The sequence below is a fragment of the Esox lucius genome, chromosome 7 (assembly GCF_011004845.1).
Source record: "Esox lucius isolate fEsoLuc1 chromosome 7, fEsoLuc1.pri, whole genome shotgun sequence".
In the NCBI taxonomy this organism is placed as follows: domain Eukaryota; kingdom Metazoa; phylum Chordata; class Actinopteri; order Esociformes; family Esocidae; genus Esox; species Esox lucius.
In genome coordinates, this window is record NC_047575.1 from 13,609,513 (window position 1) to 13,632,167 (window position 22,655).

Consider the following 22,655-nt stretch of genomic DNA (forward strand, 5'->3'; position numbering starts at 1 on the left):
GGAATGTCAATTAATACTATTTGGATGTGGTCCATGTCTGAATATGGTTCTGAAAATAAAGCTTGACTTGCCATATCACTATCACAATTGATGACACACATTGAGGTCTCTCCAGTTATGCTGTCAGTGCGTTGGTCTATAGCAGAGAGTGACCCTCTTCCTGTTGAACTGATATCCCTTTTGTGGATCATAATATTATTTTGCATGTGTTTTCAAATCAAATTATTTCTTATTAATTTCATTAACTGTTCTGCACTCAGATGAGGCAACATTTACCACAGCTCGCTCCTACTCCCAAGCAATATTTTTTTTATTTGTCAAGCCATTGCTGATGTCTCCAAAAAGTATGCCTTGTTTTGCTTTAACTTTGGTGATCAAAAGTTCTATTTCTGCGTCCAAATCTTTTTTTTCTTTGTCTTTGATTTCAATGTTGGCGGACAGAAATTATTGACGGTTCTTGCGGCTTTAAAAGGAAGGTTTGTGACCATAAATGGGCATTTAGGGTGGTTCTTTATGTAAATGAGACTTCACGTTCACTTGCACAATGTTTTAGAATACGTATAATTTATAAAGGCAAAGTATGAGAACGACTCGGACGTCCTCTTTGTCTACAGGCAGGAGATCTCTGGAGATCCTTTAACTATTTGTAAACTACAAGTAAATCAGAGTGGTTAATCAATAAAATATTGATGGTGTTTATTTTAGCGTGTCTCTGTTCCTTGTAATGTCTGTGCTAGTGACAATCAAATCTCATTAGCAATGTTAGTGCGGGAATGCCCTCTAGTGGTTATTCATCACAGCTGAAGTGATCGAAAGTATCAGATGATCCCCCTCAGCCCTTCATTTGTATACGTGTCCCAAAGCTGAGCGAAAGAAAATGTTTGCGTGTACTCTACCTAGGTCCCCTTTAAGTGCAACGAAAGAAAATAAAAAAATCGACCATGTACGTGTACTTTTGAAACCCCTGTTTGAACATAAAAATATGAAATAATGGTTCAACTGTTACTGTGGTTAATATCTTGTAAAACAACAAAGGGGATTTGTTGATTTAAATTTCCTGCTTGTTTTGTTACTTAAACGTTTAACATACAGCTTCGGAAAAAATTAAGAGACCACTGCACCTTTTTCTTTCCTTTCCAAAACAGTTGAAAAGGAACATTTTGAGTGAGGAACAGAAGCGTTTAATTTGCAGGGGTCTCTTAATTTTAACCCTTCTGTTCCTCACTCAAAACCTTCCTTTTCAACTTTTTTGGAAAGGAAAGAAAAAGGTGATGTGGTCTCTTAATTATTTCCGGAGCTGTGTATTGCATGATTTAGTTCCCCAGTGTTTCCTAAAGAGGTCATGGCTTCACTCATCTCCTGTCACTCTAGAAGTCTCCCTATACGTTTATCAGCAACACCTGTTAATGGCCTCTGAGGAAATTGGAAGAGTCACACGACTGGTTTTCATATTCCATATCTGTATATGTATTGTCTAATGATGCCTAATGATGACCCAGTTGGTGATCACAAAACCGGATCATCGGGAGGGATTACATTTGGAAGTCCCACTCAGTTGATTAAAATGTCAGATGACCTTAAATGGTGATATCCTTACTGGAACACTTTCTGCCACTTATGTCCTCCAACCATCTCTAGGTGATGTCTGTCATAAAACGTTTTTTTGGCATCTAAAGGCTTGTAACCTTCTGTTTTCTAATATTACCCCACGTCTACTGCATGTCTGCACTCTTCCTAAATCACCTAGGGGAGTCATTATTGTAAGGCTAATTACAGTATACAGTAACTGAAAGTAATAATATATAATTAATGCAACCAAGATGTAAAGGTAAAATATACAACACTAAATTCCCTTAAATTGTACTTTGCTTTGGTTTTACCAGGTACAGAAGCTGGAAGAACCACTGTGATGTGAATTTTCCAGTTCGATGTAATAAACTGGCTCCCTCCCAGTTACCATAAAAACCAATGAAAAAGTTCTATTAAGCTATCCCAGGGTGCACCTTGCAAAAGTGTGAGACAGGAGAGCCCTGCTCAAAACGAACAAGTATTTTGGGCCACTCAGCCTGGTTCATTTTCCTAGAAACTAACAACTTTCCCCCCCTTGTATTCATTTAGCATTTTTATCAAAAGCAATCGCTTTGATATGTGAATACAGACTATAACTCATTATTCCACTCTGCTATTAATTACATCACTTTTATTTTGAGACAACTTTGCCTGTGGGCTTTGATGTGAAATTTAATGGAAATTAACTTTCAGCAGGTGCAAAACGCCTATCCGGTCAACCAGGCCAGATAATAGAACTCCCTTAGTGTACACAATGACAGATAAAAGCCCCACTCACCCTCTAGAGTAGGCGGTAGAGATGAGCAGTTACTTCACATACTCTGGACTTCAAAACACTTGAAAGTTCCCCTTTATGGATGTTGGTTTTAGTATGATTCACCAAAATGTTTATGCAAATGAAAAAGATCTAATGGAGATGACAGTGAAAATGATGAAATTCTGATTTCTTGAAAAGATTATGAGATCACTGCAGCAGAAAGGTCAAATGTGCCCCTACTCATCAGGTACTCTCTCTGTTGTGACTGTTTTGTATGGCAACAAATAATTATGACGAAGAGGATCCATTTCAAAAGGCATAATAAACTTTGTCAATAACCTGATATTAAGATATGTGTTCCATTAATATTAACCCTGCATGAATCATCAGGGCCAATTCTTTGGCTCCTGTGCAAAAGTGTTACACGACTGTCATCTTGTGGTCATTAGATATCATGACACCTGTACTGTATTTGTTCCTTTGGTTGTTTTTAACGGAATTTCCTTTTCTGAAAATCTGATAAAATCTGATAACACATAGATTTTAATAGAAAATTAATCCATTAAACAAAAATGGACCATTGTTGATTTCCTAAGTATTTCACCCAAAAACATGTATAACAAAACAAACATTGTGAAATTGCCATTCTAAAAATAAATCCTTCCATAGCCATGACACTGTATTTCCAAGAGGGAGGCCAACAAACAGCATAAATTTAACTTTTTCTAATTTGATCAATTGTTTTTAAGTACATAGTCACTACTGTTGCATGCTGGACTTTTTTTTTGCAGAAAAGAGAACATTTGCAAAAAAGCACAACATTCTGAAATAATAATAGGCATCTGTAAAATGTGTCAAATTACTAATCAGCAACTGCAAATTTCTCAGACTCACTGATAGTAGTTATCACTATTTATGCAAATATTGAGCATAACAGTGCATCAAAGAGCTACAAGAATTGGCTGTGGGGACAGTCCCTAAAAGGTGACTAATTCATAATTCCCATCCAGGTGCCGGGAGAGACCCAGGGGAAATTTGATTAAATGTGACAGTACTAAAAGGCGACCCAGAGAAACATAACCTCTCTTGCACACAATCATAATACAAGCCAATACTTAAACTACTCTCTTCGGCAACCAAGGAAGTCAGTTCATTTTCTTATATTCTTAGAATTCGGGGTCTACAGAAGCAGGAAGGATGTGGAGCAATAGGCTGCTAAGAGGCACCACGCGAGGGGTTCAGAGGAGACAGCTGGTTTGTCTATGAAAATATGGTTTATTCTTGTTCAAACAGATTGCCTTACTAAGTTTTATTGATGACATCTCAAACTGTAGGAGAATTAATCCCAAGCAGAGGTATGTATTACGGCTTCTTCTGTAGAGATGTTTACATGATAGTCTTTAAAAAACAATACATCTTTACTGGCTGTTAAATATAACTAGTGGATGAGAACAGAGAGTACATTTTTGATTCCATACAGTTGGAATAAAATGTAGCAGATTTGTGTGTTGGTGACAATATAATGTAGTGATTCTACATCAAATAAATATACAAAATTGTGCAATTTACATTGAGTGTCAAATTCCTAACATGTTTATGTTAATAATCCAATAAACATAGATATCACTCATACATTTCCATATAAGAAATAAATGTGTTGAATGTATATTGTAAAGACAGTTTGGACACTAGCTGAATAACCATATCAATGCTGAATGATAACTAGGGCACTGCGTACCCTTTTCTTTCCTACAGATACAGTTACAGACACTTTCACTTTTAAACATAAAAAAGAATTAAGGGTTTTTGATCAACTATTCTGTATTGATATTCAGCATAACTCATAGAGTTAACGAAAATGTAAAAGTGGATTCATTCTAAAAAAAAGAACCTACAATTGTTTGTTTGTTTCCAGTCCTTTTCAAGAAGTTACTATTCATTAGCTAATTGCCAGGTTAACAAGGGTATATGCATTAAAATCACTATCTATTTGAAATTTAAAGGAATGGTTTGATTTTCACAGTACAAAGACCATACATATTAAATAACCATTATGCTTCAGCCACCTTAAGGATGGATCTACTTGGATTGGAACATTCAACACAGCGCAATGAGACAAAGACATCCATGGCTGACTCAGTACTCAGTGTATGGTCTGTGTGATCTAAGTACAGCTACATCTGTTTACTGGGTCAGTAATGATGTTAAAAGCTACATTTTCCCAGACCGGACCATTAAGCCAATTATGTTAATTTTTAATAAGACACACCTTCATAGAGTTTGTTCATTAGTTCTTTCCATTTTACTTTTGTTTGAATTTTTCATATGTGATAATATAATGATATTGCTAATAAAACCTGTCTAACATCAAATAAATAAAAGCTGTCTCAGTTTAGTCAGTGGCTGTATTTTCTTCAGTAATTAGGCTGTTAAGTGTTTTACAACTGATACACACTGTCTTAGTATCTCTAATATGTTGCTCCGGGGGTACTTTGGATAGATGGTTGGATATTTAATAAGTCATCAATGAGCAATTATCTTTTTCTCAATTATCAAGTCCTAGAAGGAAGAAAGAGAAAAGCATGACTGTCATTTCATGTCTAATCTCTGAAATGCAGATGTTATATTTCGTATATTTGGTAAAGTTGTGGCATTACACACAACATCATTTCCAGAAGTGTAGGATGTTATTGTAAAACAATTTTATACAAATTCGATCGTACTATAAATTCCAGTGTTCATACATCATAAAATAAATAAGATGAGAACATATACCACATACACATCAACTCCCTGATACATTAAACATTTAGTCTTATAGTCTTTTTGGTACTATTAAAGATTTGGAAAACTTATAAATGTAAATATAAATGTTGTAAATCCAGGCAACCTTTTCAAATATGTACACTAAATGTATGCCAAACTTGAGTCGGCCAGTGGCCCTCAGTTTGCCCACACATGTAAAAAGGCCATAAATAATTGAACAGTAGATGGGCTGATGAATGGAGCAATTTGACAGCCAACTTACCTGTTCTAAGCAATCTATGATACAAACACATGGTAGAAGTGGCATTTCAGTTCTTATAACAGTTACATTTCCTTAATAATATCTAAATAGCCAATGTCATAAATAGCATAATGCATAAAATGACTGTGCTTTTCAGAATATTAACAAACAAATCAATTTGAAATAGTTTTCAATAATTTATTAATTTAGAGTACAAAATGGCTTTGGTCTAATGTAGGAAGATACAGGATAGTATTTTTAATATAGTGCAAATGTATATTTCTTTATTTCCAAAGATAACAACTGAATGTGATATATATGTACATATTATAATTTCATTTCATTATTGAAATCACTATTTTAGTAAAAGTATGCTAAACAGAGCAAGCTAGCTCACTGATTATGGTATGCTAACAGTAGCACCCTAACAAGGCTAGTTTTTTGTTAAATATTTTACTAAAAAGCGTTATTTCACATACGTTGTGTGCAACATTAATTCATACTTCACTGTAGCAAGTTAACTTTATATATATATACATATATATATATATATATATATATATATATATATATATATATATATATATATATATACACACTCACCTAAAGGATTATTAGGAACACCTGTTCAATTTCTCATTAATGCAATTATCTAATCAACCAATCACATGGCAGTTGCTTCAATGCATTTAGGGGTGTGGTCCTGGTCAAGACAATCTCCTGAACTCCAAATTGAATGTCAGAATGGGAAAGAAAGGTGATTTAAGCAATTTTGAGCGTGGCATGGTTGTTGGTGCTAGACGGGCCGGTCTGAGTATTTCACAATCTGCTCAGTTACTGGGATTTTCACGCACAACCATTTCTAGGGTTTACAAAGAATGGTGTGAAAAGGGAAAAACATCCAGTATGCGGCAGTCCAGTGGGCAAAAATGCCTTGTTGAGACATTCAGATAGTCGAGTCAGAATTTGGCATAAACAGAATGAGAACATGGATCCATCATGCCTTGTTACCACTGTGCAGGCTTGTGGTGGTGGTGTAATGGTGTGGGGGATGTTTTCTTGGCACACTTTAGGCCCCTTAGTGCCAATTGGGCATCGTTTAAATGCCACGGCTTACCTGAGCATTGTTTCTGACCATGTCCGTCCCTTTATGACCACCATGTACCCATCCTCTGACGGCTACTTCCAGCAGGATAATGCACCATGTCACAAAGCTCGAATCATTTCAAATTGGTTTCTTGAACATGACAACGAGTTCACTGTACTGAAATGGCCCCCACAGTCACCAGATCTCAACCCAATAGAGCATCTTTGGGATGTGGTGGAACGGGAGCTTCGTGCCCTGGATGTGCATCCCACAAATCTCCAGCAACTGCAAGAAGCTATCCTATCAATATGGGCCAACATATCTAAAGAATGCTTTCAGCACCTTGTTGAATCAATGCCACGTAGAATTAAGGCAGTTCTGAAGGCGAAAGGGGGTCAAACACAGTATTAGTATGGTGTTCCTAATAATCCTTTAGGTGAGTGTATATTCTGATCATGTAAAGTTACGTAGCTCAATGTCTACGATTAGGCTGGATTAGCTTTCTTGTTTATTGATTAAAAACATGGTATACCTCAGTATGTTATTATAGATTTCTACACTATTACTGATGCGTGAACAATGTTTCCCACCTCCTTTGTATTGTTTATTCTTTTTCTGGACCAAATTACTGCTGAAAAAAATACCTCCATGACTAGTGTTAAGTGGCTTGACTTTTCCCGAACTGGTCCCAGGTAAAATGGCGGAGATATCGAGACGTCAGATAGAGCTATACGTCCCATCTATGCTGTACTATATCTATGATGAGGAATAACATGCAATGATTTTCTGTATCACGTGATATTACGGATGGGCTGTGGAATTACGTCCGGGTTGAAACTCAATACATTAAAAAAAATGGCCGAGAAGAAGAAAGGTGAGAGACAAGCTTACTGGCAATATATATAGTTTAAGGAGGTTGATCTCGCAAATTGTCTCACAATATTGAGTCGTTAATCTTATTAAATATATACTATGCTATCAAGCAAACTGTGTGATTTTGGCTTTTATTTAAATGTATGCATGTGAACACAGTTGCTGTCCTTCAGAAAGTAAGCTAGTTAGCTAGAATCTTCATAGTTGCTATGCAAGTTAGCGATTTAGCAAGCAGGTTAAATCGCTGTTAACTTGCTATCTAGGAATCTTCGTGTTGTAAAATCATCATGAACTGTTATTTAGGGAGGGTGTAATCTATTTTACCAAGTTGCTAACTAGCTAATTACAAGTTGCTAACTAGCTTTCAGTATCTTACGTGTATAACTAGTATCTGCTGTAACTAGTTACAAAATTGTGTTGTTACTGCTATTGCTAACCTGACACAATCACTTGTAGTTGGTGTCTGAATGCTTTTACACTATACTTTACACGAGTGACGCTATCTCTTTACCACTATTTCCTATGACCTCAGAGGATGTTAGGGTGAAGGCCATGTTATAGGACCCAGTCTATTTTTATTTATTAAAATTCTTCACTCTTGGAGTGGGGTATTGAAATGTTACTTTGGTTCAGTTTTATGAAAGTTATCTCACTATGTATGTATGTATGTATCTATCACATTTCAAAAAGGATATAGTGTCTACTAGTTCAGCCAGTGTGTTTGTTCTTTACACAGATCAAATCTTTTGACTAAGGTAATCACAGGTTAGTCTGACAGAAAGTGAAACTGATGTAATCGAATTTCCTTGACTGAGTTATTTTAGGCTTATATGTGAGGTGTCTTGAGGCCTGGATTTGTAAAGGTCAGTGTAGTCAACTGTCTGTCGTCAGGTGCAACATAATACTTCAGTTACACTACACACATTGGATTGGATTGCCATAAACATTGTGTCAATGTGACATTCTGTTACCCCTGAAACAAACCAAAATCAACATTTTTCTTTTTTTTTATCACAAGAAGGGATGCACATCCGGCATAGAGAATCAGTTCTCAGTGATTATTGAGCTTGGGCACTGCCATTAGGTGTGATGTAACACAGACAGTATAGCAGCTTTCAGTAATTTAATAGGAAGTGTTACCTCAGCAGCTGGAGGCAATTGCTGTGGTATAGAGTTGTAAAATACACCAAGGTTCACAAACTTTTTTTATTTCCTGTCCCACCAATTTAGTTATCTTGTGAGTTTCGACCCACCTTGAGTGGCTTGAGTGATTAACTACATGCACTGACCAAAGAATAAGTGAAACAAACAATACAAATTTCCGTAAAACATTTAACTTAATGTATACTTTAATATAGCTTCTTGTAAACAATTTAAGAAATTGACTGGACATTGTTGTGAAAGAGTAGTTTTTTTCTTTAAAACATTGGCTATGGTGGTGGCGGTGATGGCTATAGGTTGAATTTTGTCTGTGCTTGGGCACGTATATGCCCCCTAACTTCAGCATTTCTGGCTATTGCAGTGTTTTTACTACTTAAATATTTTAGCAAAATCAATGGGACCCTGATTTATAGCTGCTATATTAGTGATTCTCTATGAGTATTGGCCATTATTAAATAAATCTATATAAGGCCAATATTCTTTCTGCATACCTTCTATTTAGTTTAGGTTTTTTAAAGTTTACACAGAGTTTTTTTTACCCTGAATTTAAAAAGTAAAAAACCCACCAAACAATGCACTCAATATTCATATTGTGTGGTCTGTGTAGATTCAGCCAACCAACATCCATTTCACAGTGTCTTGTAGGGTCACGTGAGCGAAGGATTCTTCTGATTATTTATCAATGACTTGTTTTTCTAGATAAGAGTGAGGAGACCTTTGAAGTCATGGACATGGTTGAGTATGCCAAGAAACAGAGATGGTGGAATAAAATCTTTGGCAAGAACTCTGGGCCAGTAGCAGAGAAGTATGACGTTGCCACCCAACTTGCCATTGGAGGTGTGTCTGGCTGGTGAGTTGATCAGTACATGAGGAGGCGGTCTACGATTTTTGCAACAAACGTAATGTTTTTTTTTTAAAAGGGGTAGGCTATAAGAACCGTTTCAAGGCTTTCAACATCTGCCGGAGCAAAGAAAAGTCCATTAAAGACATTTTGAGAAAATGGCACAACTTTGAATCTGCATATGAAAATAACTATGAAAATAAAAAGTTGTTGTTCAAAACAACTCATCGAACTGTCTAGAATTTGCCAAATGGCATGTGGGAGACTAAGAACAAATGGAAGAAGATTCTAAGATTTTATGATTATAGCTTTTTGGCCTCAATTGCTATGTTTGGTGTTTTGGAGCTGCTTTTTTGTGTCTGGCCTGGAGAGCTTTTGAAGATGGAGGGGAAAATGGGAGTAGTGCAGTACAGAGAAATCCTGGAAAAAAAATAAAGTCTGAATGAGACCTGGGACTTCAGAGAAAATGTGTCTTCCAGCAGGAAAATTACCCAAAATGGCCCTCTGGAGTGGCTTAAAAAGCCAACATCCTGGCATGGCCCAGTCAAAGCCAGTTCTTCAATCCAATTAAGAATATGTCCAACTTTCTTAACTGGTAGAGACTTGACTGTAATTGCTGCCAAATGTGACTATGTGCAACTTAAACAAACAGTGGCCAGAAATCACAGTCTGCATCTTCAATATGTAATACATTGCTCAACAAAATGAAGGGAACATGTAATCATCACAGTATAACACCAAATAATTTGAACTTCAGGGATATCAACCTGTCCAGTTAGGAACCATAAGCGATTGTGAATCAATGTCACCTGTTTTGGTGCAAATGAAAGTGACAACAGGTGCACTGGAGAGGCAACAGCAAACCCCAAAAAGAGAATGTTTTTGAAGGTGGTGGACACAGAAAATTGCTCTCTCCTTTTTCTTCGTGACTGGTTATTCTCATTTTGCTAGTGTCCTTGTCACTACTGGTAGCATGTGGCAGTATCTGCAGCCCATTCAGGTTGCACAGATAGTCCAGCTGTGCCTCTTCCAGGGTGGCACAGCCACATGTCGTCGCAAGAAGGTTTGCTTCTCCAAGTACAGTCTGAAGAGCATGGAGGAGATACCAGGAGACAGCAAGAGACCCACAAAATGACCTCCAGCCGGCTACTGGTGTGCATGTTTCAGACCAAACTGTCAGAAACAGACCCTGTGAGAGTGGCATGAGGGCCTGGCGTCCTTTAGTTGGGACCTGTGCTCACAGTCCAGCACTGTGCAACTCGATTGGTATTCACCAGAGAACACCAGAATTGGCAGGTCTGCCATTGGCGCCCCGTTCTCTTCACAGATGAGAGCAGGTTCACACTGAGCCATGTGATAGACGTGAAAGAGTCTGGAGACGCTGTTATGAACGTTATGCTGCCTGCAACATCATCCAGCATGATCAGTTTGGCGGTGGGTCAGTGATGGTCTGGGGAGGCATATCTTTGGAGGGTCGCACAGAAATCCACATGGTAGCCACGTGTTACTGGGATGAAGTCCTCAGACCCATCGTCAGACCCTGCACGGTGGTGCAGTGGGCCCTGGGATCTCAATAATGCCTTGATCTAGATCTGGGAGGAGATCCCCCAGGACACCATCAACAGTCTCATCAGGAGCATGCCCAGATGTTGTGGGAGTGCATACAGGCACGTGGGGTCCATACACACTACGGAATCAAATTATGAGTTGCTGTGATGAAATTCACGCAAGTTGGAACAGCCTGTGATTTCCGTTGTTTAATTTGATTTTTGGTGTGAGTTTGAATCCAGCCCTCATTTGGCTGGTGATTTTGGTTTTCATTGACCGTTATGTCATTTTGTTCTCAACGAATTACACAATGTACAGTAAGGATTTTTATCTTTAATATATTTAGTTCATTGAGACATGATATATGATTTTAAGCGTTCCCTTATTTATTTTTAGCAGTGTATGAACAAATATTCAGCAGAAATAAGCCAATGTACATCTGATAATTGAACCAATCATCTCGTGGTGTGTGTTTAACTGTTGTTTTGTTTCTTTTAGGTGTGCAGGATATTTGTTCCAGAAAGTTGGGAAGCTGGCCGCTTCAGCAGTGGGTGGAGGCTTCTTTTTGCTTCAGGTATGGGTTGAATTTTCTTTGTGTTTATTTTGTTGTTGTTTGAATATCAACATAAATGATCCACCCATATTTAACACACACATTCATACTTATGTTGCTCTATGACAAATGGAAGTTTTATGACCATAATCTTAATTGGTAGGTGTGATTCATTTTATTCTAGATCGCCAATCACACAGGGTATATCAAAGTGGATTGGAAAAGAGTGGAACGTGATGTAAACAAGGCCAAGAAGCAGCTGAAGTTGAATACAGAAAAGCCCAGTAAGGAAGTGAGGACAAAAGTGGATGAGGTAAGAAGAATAGACATGGTCAGAAATCATACAGTTGTGCTCAAAAGTTTGCATACCCTTGGAGAATTGTTAATATGAACCATCTATAAAAAAATTAAAGAGTGAGCAGGCAAAACATGTCTTTTATTTCTGAAAGGATTCACATAAAACTCTAGGTCTTAACAGAATGGCTCAATCATAAAACAAAACATGGCAACAAAGAAGAAAATGAACTGACCCCTGTTCAAAAGTCTGCATCCCCTTAGTTCTTAATACTATGTATTGCCCCCTTTAGCATCAATGACAGTTTGCAGTCTTTTGCAATAGTTGTGGCCCTGAATTCTTGCAGGTGGCATAGCTGCCCATTCATCATGGCAAAATGCTTCCAGGTCATGCAAAGTCTTTGGTTGCCTTGCATGAACTGCACTTTTGAGATCTCCCCAGAGTGGCTCGATGATATTAAGGCCAGGAGACTGTGATGGCCACTCCAGAACCTTCACCTTTTTCTACTGTAACCACTGGAGGGTTAACTTGGCCTTGTGCTTAGGGTCATTGACATGCTGGAAAGTCCAAGAGTATCCCATGCGCAGCTTTCGTGCAGAGGAATGCAAATTGTCTGCCAGTATTTTCTGAAAACATGCTGCATTCATCTTGCCACACATTTTCACAAGATTCCCTGTGCCTTTAGAGCTCACCCCCCACCAAAACATCAGTAAACATCAGTAAGCCACCACCACCTTTAATTGTAATTTTCACCTGTGTGTGTCAGAAACAAGGCCAAATATTTGAGGGTATGTAAACTTTTGATCAGGGCCATTTGGGTGATTTCTGTTATCATTATGATTTAAAAAGGAGCCAAAAAACTTTGTGATAATAAATGGCTTCATATGATCACTACCTTTTTTTTGCATGATCAGTCATATTATTAAAATCAATGCCATAATTTCACTATTTCTGCCAGGGAATGCAAACTTATGAGCATAACTGTATCTCATATCTTATCTTGTATTTTTCTCATTATATGGGCAGTGCGATTGAGCTATCCCCGTTTTGAAGTAATTCATTTTAGTATAATTCATTGTCTGGTCTTTCCTGATAATCGTGTTAGTCATTTGATCCTTCTTTTCTTTAACCGTATGAAAGTATCAGTTGACAACTTAAAAATTGTCTAAGCCTGCAATGGTGTAGTTCATATTAAAACTACTTTTGACTAATTCTGGTGTTGCGATCTCATTATATTAAATATGCTCATGACTACTGACATAATTTTGAAGCAATCCAGACCTTTTTACTTAGAATTAGCATTAATACTCTACAGAACTTTAACAAACATTGTGTATTTTTGTCTTATCAGGTGCAAACATTTGTGAAGAAGAATATTGTTCTCACAGGAGGGTTTGCTGGGGGATTTCTGCTGGGCTTGGCCTCTTAAGAGCTTTTTTTGTCTTTATATTTTGTGTCAAATACATGGTTGGAAAAAGCTTATAAACCTAAGCATCTGTCTAGATATGCAAGCAGACCACTTAATATGTCAAAATGCAAACATAAGCTTAAAGTGTTTTTGGGCTCATGGACATCTGGCCATTTTGGAAAACAACAACAGACCATTTAAATACTATATTTGTGGGTGAGGTTTATGCATGGATTGTGTACATGTGGTATAAGCAACACTTCAGTTATCTTTTCTATTAATGTTCCTAAGCATTTAGTGTGTTACTGTTTTGAGAAATTATTTAGATCCACCCAGTTTATTCTTGATGCTTGTAAATGTTTTTAGTCAGATGGAACTGGAGCAACATCCTTTTATCCTTCTTTTTTTTTTAAAGTTACATGCAGAAATACTACATGTATGAGTAAATACTGTAACAGAGAACTAGGCCAAAATACTAAAGTTTGGTTTATGAAGTTATCTATCATTTGGTACTTGTTCTATTTTAAAGTGAAATTCAAAGACAATTATGCTGTTTACATGTCTCCAATAGTAATTACTTATTTACCACTGAAGGAATTTGTTTATTAAGTATTTATTTGAGACCAAGGTGTTTCTAGACTGAAATCTGAGTCAGGTGGAAGTACACATTGTGCTCATTATAGTTGCACTATAAAAACAGACTAACGGGATACACATACAAATAACTAAACAATCATGGAATATGTCATAGTGGATATCAATAGCCCTTCACATGAAATGCAGAGATGAGAAATACTGGTCGAAATGTAGGTTCACTCCACTGTTTGTTTCCTTGTTCATTACCATAAGTAGCATTAAGCAATTGGAAAATCTGTTAAAAGCTGAATAGTATTTTTCACTGTTAAAATTCAATATTTTGTTAAACAAATGTTTAAACTCTAAGAGTAAAACAAAGTCAACTGTCCTGAATGATGTAGTTTGCCAGTTTCACTGATATAGCTACAGTACCTGAACATTAATGAACTCCATCCTTCTATTATCATTTGCTGTCAATAAAAACAACAACTCTTGAATGTTTTTTTTGGTTTGTCATTGTGTTCAAATTACAAATAAAACAGTTGCCCAGTGGCCACAATCAGGTCATGTTGCAGCTACAGTAAGGTTTTAGGCTCTGTAGATTTCTGTTCCCTAACGAATCCTGAGCAGCAGACGGAGTTCTCGCCTGCGTGCTCACAGCACACACGCATTGCTCTTATCACGTCATCGCACCTGCTCTCTATGTACTTGTTGGCTGGATGGAAAATAAAGTGGGTTAGTGTTATACATAAAACTCAGTGGGATATATCAAAAAATGTATTCACATTACAGTTAATATTAAAGGTAGATTTAGACGGTGGGGGAAAATAACCTTGTAAACATTTCTGAATAGCGCATGCTTGCTTCTGACAAGGATCTTTCTGTGGCATTTTACCGCCCTATCAAGAAAACAGACATTTCATTACATTGAAAATCAGCATTACTGAACACCAGTAGATATAATTGGTTTGGCCTGTGATATTAAAAAGTATATCGATGCTATACCTGTCTGTTCTTCAACCACTCTAAAAACGTCCCGGTATCCCGTGTGCATACCAAAATGTCGTCCGACAGGATTGTATGTGCTGTGGATTTTGTTGATTAAACTGTAGGTATGAATCATTATTTTGGAATCTCTACACATTTTCTGTTTGCAAATAACGTAGATACAAGATGGTGAGGGCTAGTGGTGAAATAGTTTACATGTCCACATAAAGGTAGAGATAAGTGAGCCACCAGCTTAGTCAATTTTGGTCTACCCCACTCATTGGCTGGCTCATCCCTCGTGATGACTAGGTTGGAGTGGTAATCACATGACTAAACCAGCGGGTTTAATTTCCAACATTTCCGCGGTGTCCGTATGTTCATACAAATTCGCACAGATGTTTCTGTAGCCATTCGAAGATTACGGGAGTAGCCAACTGGCTCGATATCAAACCAATGATCAGTTTAAAATCCCACGCAGCTGACTATATTAAAAAGCTGTTGCCTTCAATGTCAGCTCTATGGACCACATAGGATTGTCAGCCCCCTTGCAACAACGGAATGTTATTATTGTAACACAGGTGTTTATATGAAGCAGCTAAATTAGGGTCATGCTGGCAACATTAGAGATTCCGTAACAACCATAAGACTTCCGGTTTTCGGATTTTGCCTTCAAAATAGAGGTCCGCGGTAAAACGCGATTTTAATAATATTAAATGTATCGATTTTGACACTTTGCTTAGTGTATATTGTAAAAATGTGCTGTAGGGAATGTTCAGCAGACTCTATAGAATGATTATATGCAAAAAAATCAAGGGGCACTGTGTACTTGCAATTGTTGCTGGCATTTTACTCCACCCATTCCATTGGCCACAATGTAACTCAATGGATATGAAATACATATTGGCCTCTAAAAAAATACAATTCCATATGCCGCAGTGAATGTATTGTAGGAAATGTCAAGGAGACTCTATAGAGTAAATATATTCAAAGAAATTAAGGGGCACTGTGTATTTGCAATTGTTGCTGGTGTTTTACTCTACCCATTCCATTGGCCACATTCCAAATGGCTGAATAGCCTTTAGATCCATTATTCCTTTTGTTAATGGAGGTGATTATCACCACTTGGTGATTACTTAACAATTCAGCCAATGATCCAAAGTTGTTGTCCATCCATCCATCTTCTTCCGCTTATCCGGGGCCGGGTCGCGGGGGCAGCAGTCTAAGCAGGGATGCCCAGACTTCCCTCTCCCCAGACACTTCCTCTAGCTCTTCCGGGGGGACACCGAGGCGTTCCCAGGCCAGCCGGGAGACATAGTCCCTCCAGCGTGTCCTAGGTCTTCCCCGGGGTCTCTTCCAGGTGGCTTGGGCATCCGAAAAAGATGCCCAAGCCACCTCAGCTGACCCCTCTCGATGTGGAGGAGCAGCGGCTCTACTCTGAGCTCCTCACGGGTGACCGAGCTTCTCACCCTATCTCTAAGGGATCGCCCGGCCACCCTGCGGAGAAAGCTCATTTCGGCCGCCTGTATCCGGGATCTTGTCCTTTCGGTCATGACCCAAAGCTCATGACCATAGGTGAGAGTAGGAACGTAGATTGACTGGTAAATCAAGAGCTTCGCCTTGCGGCTCAGCTCTTTCTTCACCACGACAGACCGATACATTGACTGCATTACTGCAGAAGCTGCACCGATCCGTCTGTCAATCTCCCGTTCCATCCTTCCCTCACTCGTGAACAAGACCCCTAGATACTTAAACTCCTCCACTTGAGGCAGGCACTCTCCACCAACCTGAAGTGGGCAAGCCACCCTTTTCCGACTGAGGACCATGGCCTCAGATTTGGAGGTACTGATTTTCATCCCCACCGCTTCACACTCGGCTGCAAACCGTCCCAGTGCATGCTGAAGGTCCTGGTTAGAAGGGGCCAACACGACAACATCATCTGCAAAGAGCAGAGACGAAATTGTGTGGTCCCCAAACCTGACACCCTCCGGCCCCTGGCTGCGCCTAGAAATTCTGTCCATAAAAATTACGAACAGAACCGGTGACAAAGGGCAGCCCTGCCGGAGTCCAACATGCACTGGGAACAAGTCTGACTTACTGCCGGCAATGCGGACCAAGCTCCTGCTTCGGTTGTACAGGGACCTGACAGCCCTTAGCAAAGGACCCAGGACCCCATATTCCCCAAGCACCCTCCACAAGATGCCGCGAGGGACACAGTCGAATGCTTTCTCCAAATCCACAAAACACATGTGGATAGGTTGGGCAAACTCCCATGAACCCTCCAACACCCCGTAGAGGGTATAGAGCTGGTCCAGTGTTCCACGGCCCGGACGAAAACCACACTGTTCCTCCTGAATCCGAGGTTCTACTATCGGCCGTATTCTCCTCTCCAGAACCCTGGCATAGACTTTCCCGGGGAGGCTGAGAAGTGTGATCCCCCTATAGTTGGAACACACCCTCCGGTCCCCCTTCTTAAAAAGAGGGACCACCACCCCGGTCTGCCATCCCAGAGGCACTGTCCCCGACCGCCACGCGATGTTGCACAGGCGTGTCAACCAAGACAGCCCCACAACATCCAGAGACTTGAGGTACTCAGGGCGGATCTCATCCACCCCCGGTGCCTTGCCACCGAGGAGTTTCTTGACCACCTCAGTGACTTCAGCCCGGGTGATGGACGAGTCCACCTCTGATACCTCATCCTCTGCTTCCTCAATGGAAGAAGTGACAGCGGGATTGAGGAGATCCTCGAAGTACTCCTTCCACCGCCCGACGACATCCTCAGTTGAGGTCAACAGCTGCCCACCTCTACTGTAAACAGCGTTGGTAGGGCACTGTTTCCCTCTCCTGAGGCGCCGGATGGTTTGCCAGAATCTCTTCGAGGCCAGCCGATAGTCCTTCTCCATGGCCTCACCGAACTCCTCCCAGGCCCGAGTTTTTGCCTCCACAACCACCCGGGCTGCAGCCCGCTTGGCCTGTCGGTACCCGTCAGCTGCGTCAGGAGTCCCACAAGCCAACCAGGCCTGATAGGATTCCTTCTTCAGCTTGACGGCATCCCTTACTTCCGGTGTCCACCACCGGGTTCGGGGATTGCCGCCTCGACAGGCACCGGAGACCTTACGGCCACAGCTCCGAGCGGCCGCTTCGACAATGGCGGTGGAGAACATGGTCCACTCGGACTCAATATCTCCAGCCTCCCTCGGGATCCAGTCGAAGCTCTGCCGGAGGTGGGAGTTGAAGATCTCTCTGACAGGAGACTCGGCCAGACGTTCCCAGCAGACCCTTACAGTACGCTTGGGCCTGCCGAGTCTGTCCAGCTTCTTCCCCCGCCATCGGATCCAACTCACCACCAGGTGGTGATCAGTTGACAGCTCCGCCCCTCTCTTCACCCAAGTGTCCAAGACATACGACCGCAGGTCAGATGAGACGACAACAAAGTCGATCATCGACCTGCGGCCTAGGGTGTCCTGGTGCCACGTGCACTGATGGACACCCTTATGCTTGAACATGGTGTTCGTTATGGACAAACTGTGACTAGCACAGAAGTCCAATAACTGAACACCACTCGGGTTCAGATCAGGGGGGCCGTTCCTCCCAATCACGCCCCTCCAGGTGTCACTGTCGTTGCCCACGTGGGCGTTGAAGTCCCCCAGTAGAACAATAGAGTCCCCAGTCGGAGCACTTTCCAGCACCCCTCCCAGAGACTCCAAGAAGGTCGGGTACTCTGCACTGCCGTTCGGCCCGTAGGCACAAACAACAGTGAGAGACCTATCCCCGACCCGTAGGCGCAGGGAAACGACCCTCTCGTTCACCGGGGTAAACTCCAACACATGGCGGCAGAGCTGGGGAGCTATAAGCAAACCCACACCAGCCCGCCGCCTCTCACCATGGGCAACTCCAGAGTGGTGAAGAGTCCATCCTCTCTCAAGGAGTGTGGTTCCAGAGCCCAAGCCGTGCGTAGAGGTGATCCCGACTACCTCTAGTCGGAACCTCTCAACCTCACGCACTAACTCAGGCTCCTTCCCCGCCAGCGAGGTGACATTCCACGTCCCTAGAGCTAGTTTCCGTGTCCGGGGATCGGGTTGTCTAGGCCCCCGCCTTCGACTGCCGCCCGATCCTCTCTGCACCGGCCCCTTATGGTCCCTCCTGTGGGTGGTGAGCCCACGGGAGGGCGGCCCCACGTCGCCCGTTCGGGCTGAGCCCGGCCGGGCCCCATGGGGGAAGGCCCGGCCACCAGGCGCTCGCATACGAGCCCCAACCCCGGGCCTGGCTCCAGGGTGGGGCCCCGGCTGCGCCATACCGGGCGACGTCACGGTACTCAAAATGTTTTCTTCATTAAGGGGGTTTTGAACCGCTCTTAGTCTGACCCGTCGCCTAAGACCTGTTTGCCTTGGGAGACCCTACCAGGGGCATATAGCCCCAGACAACATAGCTCCTAGGGTCACTCGGGTACTCAAACCCCTCCACCACGTTAAGGTGGCAGTTCTTGGAGGGGCAAAGTTGTTGTCAATTACTTATATTAACTGGCCATTAGCCTGCTGTATCACCTTTAGAGATGAAGATGTAGGATTTTATCTGTAAAAATATAAAATGTATGTTTAATGTGTGAATGTGATTCTCAAAAGAAAGGGTATGTTTGCATACTTTCTCTGTAAGAAGTTTTTGTTCCAGTTTTTAGCTCCATCAGAACAGTACCAAAAGTTTTTACCACTTAAAACACCAACATGTAATTACAGTGGGGCAAAAAAGTATTTAGTCAGTCACCAATTGTGCAAGTTTTCCCACTTAATAAGATGAGAGAGGCCTGTAATTTTCATCATAGGTATACTTCAATTATGAGAGACAGAATGAGAAAAAGAAATCCAGAAAATCACATTGTAGGATTTTTTAATGAATATATTGGTAAATTCCTCTGTAAAATAAGTTTTTGGTCTCCTACAAACAAGCAAGATTTCTGGATCTCACAGACCTGTAACTTCTTCTTTAAGAGGCTTCACTGTCCTCCACTCGTTACCTGTATTAATGTTTGAACTTTTTATCAGTATAAAAGACACCTGTCCACAACCTTAAACAGTCACACTCCAAACTCCACTATGGCCAAGACCAAAGAGCTGTCAAAGGACACCAGAAACGAAATTGTAGACCTGCACCAGGCTGGGAAGACTGAATCTGCAATAGGTAAGCAGCTTGGTGTGAAGAAATCAACTGTGGGAGCAATTATAAGAAAATGGAAGACATACAAGACCACTGATAATCTCCCTCGATCCGGGGCTCCATGCAAGATCTCACACTGTGGGGTCAAAATGATCACAAGAACGGTGAGCAAAAATCCCAGAACCACATGGGGGGACCTAGTGAATGACCTGCAGAGAGCTGGGACCAAAGTAACAAAGGCTACAATCGGTAACACATTACGCCGCCAGGGACTCAAATCCTGCAGTGCCAGATGTGTCCCCCTGCTTAAGCCAGTACATGTCCAAGCCTGTCTGAGGTTTGCTAGAGAGTTTGTGGATGATCCAGAAGAGGATTGGGAGAATGTCAGATGAATCCAAAATATAACTTTTTGGTAAAAACTCAACTCGTGTTTGGAGCAGAAAGAATGCTGAGTTGCATCCAAAGAACACCATATCTAATGTGAAGCATGGGGGTGGAAACATCAAAGGGACCAGGACGACTGATCTGTGGAAAGGAAAGAATGAATGGGGCCATGTATCGTGAGATTTTGAGTGAAAACCTCCTTCCATCAGCAAGGGCATTAAAGATGAAACATGGCTGGGTCTTTCAGCATGACAATGATCCCAAACACACCGCCCGGGCAATGAAGGAGTGGTTTCGTAAGAAGCATTTCAAGGTCCTGGAGTAGCCTAGCCAGTCACCAGATCTCAACCCCATAGAAAATCTTTGGAGGGAGTTGAAAGTTTGTGTTCCCAGCGACTATAAAATGAACTTGTGCTATAGTTATCCCAATCGTCCTTTCAGTTGCCAGGTAGCATCTCGTTCACAAATCTCTCATTTGATAGGCCTGTAATATATAACCAGGTTAGTAGGACCAATCCCATTTGCAGACAGTCCTTGTTTGGAATCTGCTTGGATCAGCTTACATTTGTACTGAATCACTGTTACATTTTTTTAAGAGGCTTCGTTTCTTCATCAGGTTGGCAATTTCTTCTCAATTTGTTGGTTTTGCTGTTTGATTCATGTTGGTATGCATATGTTGTTAATATCATTTGCCTTAGCAAAATTCTGATTGATTGAATGATTTTTATAGCCAAATGTAGTGACAGAAAATCAACACACACAGCTTCTCCTTACTGGCTTATTTAGATTATTTACAATAAAACTCTTAAAACGTATTCATAGCAATATTCCCAGAGAGGTCTTTAAAGCACCATGGACATCTCTATGTTAACAAATTTCTAGCATATGTCTGCCCTGAATGTTGGTCGCGTAGGGCCAAAACCCAGGTCTTCATTCTCACATTACTGACTTATTTTGACCGGGGATACCATCTGAGTACAGTTGAGTTGGTCTGAGTGCTAACTCCCTCTAAGAAACAAAACAGAAAAGTGTTTTGCCCTTCCAGGACCAACATTGTGCAGTCCTATAATATATTTGTCTCCAAGCAAATGTTCTCGTTCTAGACAGCCAGAAATAACATTGACTTTTCAGTCATGACAGGAATGTCATGACTGCAAAGAATTGGCCACATTCGTAATACAATGCCCATCCTAAGCATCATAAACTCTAAGACAGCCAAGACAGAAGGAGATCAACTTGGGTAGAAAGTTGAGTAACTGGTTTGATTAACTGTATGTACTGTGTACCCTATCCTGTTATCATTTAGTACATCACCTTATATATTGCATGTTGTTTGATGTATGTTTGGAGTTGTAATGCCCCATATTAGTTGTATTTAGATAAAACCTAACAGCCCACATTCAGAATTTACTATGAAGGTTTTAGGATGTGCACATATTTTCAAAAAAAGTATATATAAAAAATATATATTATTAGGATAAATCTCTAACTTTCTTTCCTTATAATTTGTCCTGGTCATTGGTAATTCTCATCTCAGTGCCTTAGTGGATAACATTGTCCCCATGCCAAATCAGGCTGATTCCACTGGTCGATCTACCATGGCTTTTGGCTTCATGTCCACTCCTGGAGCAAGAGTTTCACATCTGATGGCAGATGTTCGTGGGGAGGTGTTACCCAGAGGCCTCGTCCCAGTCATAGTATGTCTGATCATTCCTGGTAACAACCTTGAAGCCAGCCCATCCATCTCCCAGGCAATTACCAAGAACTGCTGGCCCTGGAGTATGAAACCCAAGCATGGGATCTGGATGTGACTTACGGATTGGAGGCGTCCAGGGCCTTCCGGGTCCTATGAGCAGTGATTTGATGAAAATATTCATTTGAGCAATGATTTTGAGACGCCAATTATGGCTACCCTGATCAAGGACACTTTGTTTAAGGAAATACAGGTAATCGATACAACTAGACCTCGTTGTGCTGGGGTTAAAATTCCTCTTTGCAGATCTTCTCCAAGTCATTAAGGTTTCGAGGCTGACATTTGGCAACTCAAACCTTCAGCTCCTTTCACAGATTTTCTATGTGATTAAGGTCTGGAGACTGGCTAGGCCACTACAGGACCTTAATGTGCTTCTTCTTGAGCCACTCCTTTGTTGCCTTGGCCGTGTGTTTTGGGTCATTGGCATGCTGGAATACCCAGCCAAGACCCAGTTTCAATGCCCTGGCTGAGAGAAGGAGGTTCTCACCCAAGATTTGACAGTACATGGCCCGATCCATCGTCCCTTTGATGCAGTGTTGTCCTGTCCCCTTAGCAGAAAATTAGCCCCAAAGCATGTTTCCACCTCCATGTTTGACGGTGGTGTTCTTGGGGTCATAGGCAACATTCCTCCTCCTCCAAACACGGCAAGTTGAGTTGATGCAAAAGAACTTGATTTTGGTCTCATCTGACCACAACAACTTTCACCCA

At 41.0% G+C, this 22,655-nt stretch overlaps 2 protein-coding genes across 2 annotated transcripts; one reads left to right on the plus strand and one right to left on the minus strand.

Moving 5' to 3' along the window:
• The first annotated feature begins 7,204 nt into the window (after positions 1 to 7,204).
• fundc2 (fun14 domain containing 2) lies at positions 7,205 to 14,176 on the plus strand. The gene is made up of 5 exons (XM_010900550.4): positions 7,205 to 7,294; positions 9,154 to 9,304; positions 11,342 to 11,417; positions 11,581 to 11,709; positions 13,043 to 14,176. Exons 1-5 carry the CDS (start codon positions 7,228 to 7,230, stop codon positions 13,118 to 13,120), a joined length of 501 nt encoding a protein of 166 aa, XP_010898852.2. The 5' UTR covers positions 7,205 to 7,227; the 3' UTR covers positions 13,121 to 14,176.
• Positions 13,125 to 15,173, minus strand: cmc4 (C-x(9)-C motif containing 4 homolog (S. cerevisiae)). Its single transcript, XM_010900549.4, has 3 exons — positions 14,681 to 15,173; positions 14,508 to 14,574; positions 13,125 to 14,390 (listed from the first exon to the last, which is right to left on the minus strand). Exons 2-3 carry the CDS (start codon positions 14,563 to 14,565, stop codon positions 14,251 to 14,253), a joined length of 198 nt encoding a protein of 65 aa, XP_010898851.2. The 5' UTR covers positions 14,566 to 14,574; positions 14,681 to 15,173; the 3' UTR covers positions 13,125 to 14,250.
• Between the last annotated feature and the right edge of the window lie 7,482 nt (positions 15,174 to 22,655).